Source organism: Sinocyclocheilus anshuiensis, unplaced genomic scaffold, assembly GCF_001515605.1.
Source record: "Sinocyclocheilus anshuiensis isolate Anshui unplaced genomic scaffold, SAMN03320099.WGS_v1.1 scaffold1079, whole genome shotgun sequence".
NCBI classification, from domain to species: Eukaryota; Metazoa; Chordata; class Actinopteri; order Cypriniformes; family Cyprinidae; genus Sinocyclocheilus; species Sinocyclocheilus anshuiensis.
In genome coordinates this window covers 2,134,910-2,142,753 of record NW_015548207.1, presented here as the reverse complement: position 1 = coordinate 2,142,753, position 7,844 = coordinate 2,134,910, and the positions used below count along the sequence as shown (strand labels likewise).

General features: G+C 39.7%; 1 protein-coding gene and 1 pseudogene across 1 annotated transcript in view; one reads left to right on the top strand and one right to left on the bottom strand.

The window, feature by feature from the left end:
* Positions 1-545: 545 nt before the first annotated feature.
* Positions 546-1,246, bottom strand: LOC107653542 (amine sulfotransferase-like; annotated as a pseudogene).
* Positions 1,247-6,162: 4,916 nt separating this feature from the next.
* LOC107653613 (beta-1,3-N-acetylglucosaminyltransferase manic fringe) overlaps positions 6,163-7,844 on the top strand; it is a 14,299-nt gene continuing 12,617 nt past the window's right edge. Inside the window, exon 1 of the mRNA XM_016440364.1 lies at positions 6,163-6,746. Coding sequence (XP_016295850.1) covers positions 6,405-6,746 — 342 coding nt within the window. The 5' untranslated portion in view covers positions 6,163-6,404. The remainder of the gene's footprint in view (positions 6,747-7,844) is intronic.

Here is a 7,844-nt window from a genome sequence, read left to right as displayed (position 1 = left end):
CCATTGAAATGAACCAAAAAATGTATTTATTAATTTCTTTTAATTAATTAATTTATTTAAATGTAGTAAAGCTCAGAAAGCCAGTAATATACTCATCACTGCCTGGCTGTTATCAGTTTTGATATGGTCGTGTAGCCACCACATCCATTCACATATTATGCATGCTTTTTATTATTGTGATAGTGTTTTATCTTTATTAGTTTGTAAAATGGATGTCACGGCTTGAGTTTTCATCCCTGCAATTCTGAGATGTCCCAGACCACGTTAAGAGGTACGTCCTTCATTCTTTCCTGGTAGACGCGGTCAAAACATTCACTCTGAGCCACGGTTAAAGAGTTCTTCCAGTCCCCAACTGTTCCTATAATACAGCATTAATAAGACATTTTCCCACTGCAGCTGATATGCCACACTTATCACATTTAATAATGAACTTTTAAATAATGATCGATTTCAAAAGTCTTCTGTCACTCCTAGAAGAGACGTTGCATTAATAATGATTAGATTGTCCACAGGCCTGATTGAGACATGCAGGGAAAATACTAATATCATCTCATCTCGAAGCTCTCAGATGAAACCAGGTGTTTCATGTTGTTGGAAAAATGGAAATATGACACCATGACATCTTTAGGGTTTCTCATGACATAGATGACCTGACAGCAAAGACAGACATATTAAAAACTTTCATGACATCATGATGATTATTTGCAGCATTTTGGGCATCAGCGGCTGGAGTAAATGAGAACAGAACAGTCTTGGAGATGGATGTGTGTTGTAATTGTCCTCCTTTGCTCTGTACTCTAACCAGGACATTTGCTGGTGGGTCAGTTGGTTGGCTTTGTCCAGGAAATCTTCAGCATTTATTAACATCATGATCCGTTGGGTCCATACCGTACTTGAGAGACCGGCGTAGAGTCCAGCATAAAATACTAGGGGCTTGATTGAATAATGTTAAACAATTTGTCATTACTGTCAGTATCATTCACACTGTTTGACTTTAGTGGCAAAGTCAAAGTATGCTAAAAGTTTGACTACAGAGGTAATTTTAAATAGACATTTCATAAATATAGCCTAACATCTCACTTACCAGATTTGGGGAAGGTAACAACAAAGACATCATTGTCCTTTATTTCAAAATCCGCTAAACTGTCAATATATTCTGGAGTAAGATCATAATTGTCTGCCAAAGTTAAGACTGTTCCTTTGTACGTGAACATTTTGCAAGCATTTTGTATTCCTGCTGAGCCATGTTTGAGTTCTTACTGAACCAAATCAACAACACTAGCCTACTAAAGGGCTTATAGATGAGAATACCTTGATTTATCCAGGACCAGATTGCACTGAGCAAAGAGCTGTTATAATAGTCAGTTAAAGTGTTATAAATTTTTGCATAGTTCATCGCCAACCTTTTGACTTGTTGGCTTTAATCTAAGTCTTATTATCAGTCTTTATACATAAATGGAATAGAAATTTTCAGAAGGCCAATAATATCACAAATATAAATGTAAATAAATCTATTATAATGCAAAAATTCTGGTTGCATTTGGTTCATATTTATAGCCTACTTGAATAATATTCTAGATCAGTGGTTCTCAACCTTTTTGTCGTTAAGTCAAGTCAAGTCAAGTCAAGGTCCGGGAGTTCACAGAGCTCTTTTTTGTTCTGTTCTGTTAATTTGTTACTTTCAATAAACTGCACATGGATCTTACCTTGTCTCTCCTGGCATTCCCTGACAGAATCTAGCAGTCACTACAAGAGCCAGCAGTTTGTTTTTCTTTACCTTTTTTTTTGTGGACCATTGACATTCGTATTATTCCTCCTACTTCGAAGGAGCGCAAGGCTCGGCTCCGGATGTTGGCGGATCTTCGCCAAAAGGGTATGGAGATTGGAGGTTTCGCTCAGACCTTTTGGACCCTTGCGGTAGGGATGGAAATCCCTCTCCATCTCCTCGGGAGATGGATGGGCTTAAGATTCTTGACTTTTGGGGTCTCATTGAGTATCTCAGTTACCGCAACTTGGTAATGTCATGTCGGTCTGAGTCCCTTGCAGTGCCCCCGGAGATGCCCGAGCCCGCTCCAGTCGATAGCGAATCATCAGTGTCTCAGTCACGCAAGCGAGGGTCAAGGAGGAGGGCAGCAAGGTCCACTCCAGTTCTCACGGAGCCCGCTCCAGTTCCGGGAGCTCACGGAGCCCACTCCAGAGCCTGCTCCAGTCCGGGAGCCCACTCCAGAGCCCGCTCCAGTCCGGGAGCCCACGCCAGAGCCCGCTCCAGTCCGGGAGCCCACGCCAGAGCCCGCTCCAGTCCGGGAGCCCACGCCAGAGCCCGCTCCAGTCCGGGAGCCCACGCCAGAGCCCGCTCCAGTCCGGGAGCCCACGCCAGAGCCCGCTCCAGTCCGGGAGCCCACAGAGCCCACGCCAGAGCCCGCTCCAGTCCGGGAGCTCACAGAGCCCGCTCCAGTCCGGGAGTTCACAGAGCTCTTTTTTGTTCTGTTCTGTTAATTTGTTACTTTCAATAAACTGCACATGGATCTTACCTTGTCTCTCCTGGCATTCCGTGACAGTTCTAAAGCCATATTAGGCTTATTTTTGTTCGGATCACAATAGAAGACATTATAAAAAAAAAAGCTTGCACTTGTCCATTTAATGAATTGTAACACAAAAGATTCAAATGTCATAAAATTATCCCATGCAACTTGTTCCGTATTCCAAGTGTTCTTAAGGCATACGGTAGGCTTTGAAAATGTAATCTATTATTAAGCGAAAATCTCCAGTCATCGCATTCGTGCATTTGTATGAGTGCGCAGCAGTTCACGGGGTGAGTGAAAATTTGATGCTCTCCAGAACTCAAATACACACTGAAGCATTTGGCAAATATGTTTAGCCAATATCAGATGGGGCCCCCTAATTCCCCGGGGCCCTAAGCGGCCACTTACCTCACTTATTGGTTAAGTCCACCACTGGTGGTGATACACATCTAGATTAGCCTGGGTTTGAAACGATGATCGTTTATGCACCAAAAGCTTGTAAAACTCCAAAGAGAAAGGAAAAATTGAAATCGCATCATATGACCCCTTTAAGACTGGGAAGCTATATGAAGCCACACAACGCAAAAGTGGGACGAAACAGCACAGTGCATCCCTGCGCTGTTTAGTGTGACAGGTCAGTGCGGCGTCAACTCTTTAATACCGCGCTGTTTCTTCCCACTTTTGGGTTGTTTGGCTTCCCATATTAAGGCAGAGTCAAGCACGGTTCCTCTCACTCTTTCCGTGCCTTTTTCCCATGCATGGGTCACCTAATCCTTCCTCTGGAGAGCTGAACATGCAAAAGGACCAGGATTAGCAAACTTCTCTTAGACTATGATCTGAGTTTAGATTATGATCTACAATCTGATATAGCAAATCCTACACCTCTGAGAACAAAATTTGTAGAGTAATTGGTTGAGAGTATGAAGACAACAAATTCAGCGAATTTTCATTTTGGGGTGAACTATTACTTTAATTAATATTTTACTTAAAAACTTTAATTAAATGAACTAATAATTATATGATGGGCCTCAGGGCCATCCAAAATGTAGATGAGTATGTTTATTTATAGATCTGGAGAAATGTATAAATCTGGATTAAATAGCTAAGGCTAAACTATGAGTCCTCTAACCATAAAATTGCTTTCTCCAGTGAAAAATATGCACAGATCAAGCACCGTTTACAAGTGAAAACAGTTTGAAACAGGTCTAATCAAATATGTTGGTGGATTTTGATGTGAGAGGACAGCAGGGGATGGAACACTAGAAGAAGTATCATTATAGATTATGGAATCATATTTTGATGTGTTGTATGTTGTTTTTATCAGCTATTTGGACTCTCATTCTGACGGCACCCATTCACTGCAGAGGATCTACTGGTGAGCAAGTGATGTAATGCTAAATTTTTCCAAATCTGTTTTGATTTGAAAATCATCTTCTTCTTGGATGGCCTGAGGGTGAGTACATTTTCAGAAAACTATATGCATGCTCATAATAACTGAGAGACTGATTGGAATATTTGTACTTTAAAAAAATTATTTGTTTTTAAATGTATTTATTTATTATAATTTTTTTATTATAATTTTTTTTTTTTACAACACATGACCATTAAGAGTCAAAAAATCTAAAAGTTAGAGAATCTAAAGACGTTCCCTCATAAAAAAAATCACTTTAAAAATGTTTAAAATATTAGAATAAAAGTTATTATTCATACTCCTTTCCTCACAAAAATCCAAACCGTTTTTTTTTCCTTTAAATAAAATCAAAGGTAATTAAACTTGAAAAGTTTACTTATTTATTTTTATAAATCTGTTTTCAGGTGGAGTAAATAATGTGTTTTAGTCTTTTTGACTGTTGGTGTGTTTCATAAACAACCAGAATATAAAAGAGGCCTCACATAAACAGAATAGTTAAGTCTGTTCTAAAATCAGAAACCTGATTGGTTTCTTCAGATTGTTGATGGTAACCCGCACACCTGCCGTCTGCAGACATTGGTGTTTGTTTGTAAACTTGAGTTCGAAGGATCCAAGGCTTTTGTCCTTTTTTTGAAGGATCTGAGGCGTTTATGCAGCCTGTTTTGTCTGCTCTGTCTAACACTGTTGTCTGCACAAAATACTGTATATCTACAATGAATCTCACATTCAGAACAGCAAGTCAAGAGGCACGTAAAGGGCTTTTCAATGCATAAAGAGTCTGAAAAGGTCTGCCATTGTTCATAGTAGGGAGCAATGTACTTGCCGTTTTAAAAGGATCTTTTCAGGTAGGCCGTAAACTGATCCTGGGCCTTTCCTGGCCAGGGTGTGCCTGAGCATCTCTGATTTACCTAAGGGACCAGACGCCCGTCCATGGGGCCGCCGAGGGAGGGGGGATGGAGAAAAGGAGGCAGCTGGTTACTGGCTGCAAAGGATGAATGGATGAAAGAGGAGAAGGCTGAGAAGTTACAAACAAAGGTGCTGATGAAGGTTACTGCAGAGGTTTGTGTTGATCATGCCATCCTAAATCCTCTTGACCTGAGGAAAAGTTTAAGCCAGAACATTACAATAAAGTATTTAAACACAATAAACATTTCAACTACATGTATTGACTGCATGACAAGTGGTGCTTGGGATAACAGTAAGGATAACGCATTTCTCTGGCACAAGTTGAAAGTGAAATGATAAAGTAGTTCAGGAAAGATGCCAGAACGCCTACAGTGTCATACAATGAACCAGCAGAAATAAAACAGGACAGAAAGATCTGGCAACCTCCCTCAGAGTGAGTCCTCTGAAAACATTGCCTCAAGAAATACACATTCTCATACAGCACGTTGTCATCATTATTTGACTATTCAAAGCACTACAAATGACATACTATGATATTTTTAGCATTTTTTGGGAATAAAATGGGCAACTCATTTCTCGTGCTAAGGCTAATTTCATAGATAACATTTACATAATAATAATAATAATAAAAAAAGACAAAATTACAGCTTGATGGAAAATCTAAATATTGTGTTCAGTTGATAGTTATCTTGATTCATCTTTGTTTCTTTGGAAAATTGTTGGTTGTGTTGGAAATTACGTGACAACTGACATCACAAATTTGTGACAATACATTTTTGGAATAGTTTGTTTATTCACTCTTTGCTTAAATCATGGTGCAATTTTATATTTTTATTTAATATTTTTATTTTATTTTTAGGATGCATATTAAAGGTATCTTTTCTGCTATTGGGGAGTTAAAATCAAGTCAAACATGTTTTGTATAGCGAATTTTACAATATACGTTATTGCAAAGCAGCTTTACAGAAAACGATGAGGCAAATTTTATTACCTTCACGCCTTATAATTGCATTAGCAGATTTATGCGACGACATATACATATATAGTAACTATATTATATAGTAGGCTACGTGAGTGTAGAGTACGTATGCGAATGCACCTTCAAAAAAACATTATGTTCGTTTTTGTCCCCTACCGCACAGGAGAGAACGAGTTTGCCTTCAAATAACGTTTTAAACAGGAAATCTGGTTTATGTGCGCATTTACAGCCGTACACTTTATCTTATCAGTCACCATCGGAGCGTCACTGCAGAAAGTGGGCGGGCCGTCAAAAGTTTGCGAAACCTGAGAGTGAATGAGTGACAGTTCATCCATCCTCCGCTTTAACAGAGCGCATGGGGCATCAGGCAGGATCCGAGCGGAATTACCAGATGAAAACGTGTACGGAATCACAATGAATTTGAACGACACATTCCAGCCCACCCAGGGACTTACTGGTTGTTGTATTTCATTATTATTTTTTAAACAATCATGCCTTTTTTGCGCGGTTGTATGCGCTCAAATGTCAAATGGTATACTTCAACTAGTTTAATATGCGGCCAAAAGTGAATTAAGGATTTTAGAAGATGATCGTAAGGAAGTTGTTTCATGCACTGCCTGTCTTCGCTCTGACCCTTTTCATCCTGGTTTTGCTGGATTTGCAACTGCGCACCCGGAGTGACCAAAAACCCAACGCGCCTTTTGCGCACGAAAAGACACCATCTATATCAAGAACTACGGCTGTGACCCAACACAGAGATGTTGTTAATGACAAACAAAGACCAAAACGTCAGCGATGGAGGGAGATGAAGCCACAACCACCTTTAGAGCTCACTGACATCTTCATTGCAGTGAAAACCACTGGCCGGTTCCACAAGACCCGCCTTGCTCTTCTTCTGGAGACCTGGATCTCCAAGACTAAAGACCACGTGAGTGTTCCTTGACTATTAAATACTCAAAATTAAGAGGATTTAATGTTAAAATGTAAGAAAACCCTTACTGATCAACCACCAGTCAATATTTATGATGGTTCCTTGATCATTTTATGTGTTAAAATATATAATAAATCATGATTTGAGACAACAGTGTCACCCAACAACCGCTGCTGATGTCACGGGATGTCTGGCAGATGTGTGCACATCCTGTGGCATCAGCTAGAAGTTGTGCGCAAACGCATTTGTGAAAGCACAGGTGCAAAACCTCACAGTTGCATGGTGCCAAAACCAAACAGGTTTGTTATGACAGTCTCACAAGTGGCACCTATGAAATTCTCCAACCCTCATGGACTGATTGGTTGTATTTCTTTGCTAAACACTGCAATTAAAGTCATTTTTCACAAACACAGATAAGCCAATTTTATTCATGTTGGCATCGTGCCGCAAAGATTGGCCCAAGAATGGGTGCATCTATATTAAAACACAGCGATCTGCCCCATTTCCTGTTTCGTCCACCCTATGCTCGTTTATAGACTGAGCACTTCCTGTCTGTGTTCTCTAATTCAGCAGTAGCCTTGTCACGAAGGGTTGAGATGGACATTTAGGTCCTCTTTTTGTCACAAGAAGCAGAACTCACAGCTGTGACCTTTGAAAGATAAACTATAATGAAGATGACTGACTGAAAGGCCATTTTAATGAAGCCAAGTTTTGTTCCTTCCACTCTTTTTCTTTTAATACAAAGGAATTGATGTGGCAGTGAATTAAAGACATTTTTAAACTCAAATGACTTTGTTCAAATAAGCTCAGGGGTTTTAGCAAAGGATTCAGGCTGAAGGCTTGTAGATACTGAAACCATGTCTGATTTGACAGATCTAAAATATCAGGCCAAGTGTGTGGTTACAACAGCGGCTCGGTGAATTTCATGCAAGAGACCTGTGACATGTCATGGTCACATTTCACCACAAAGTCCCCCCCAAAAAAAGGTTGAAAAAGGAAGTTTTATGACCATTAAAATATTTTGAACTTTGACATTATGACATTATTTTAGAAACAATTAAGCACTTAAGTGTTTCCAGATTATAAAGTTATATA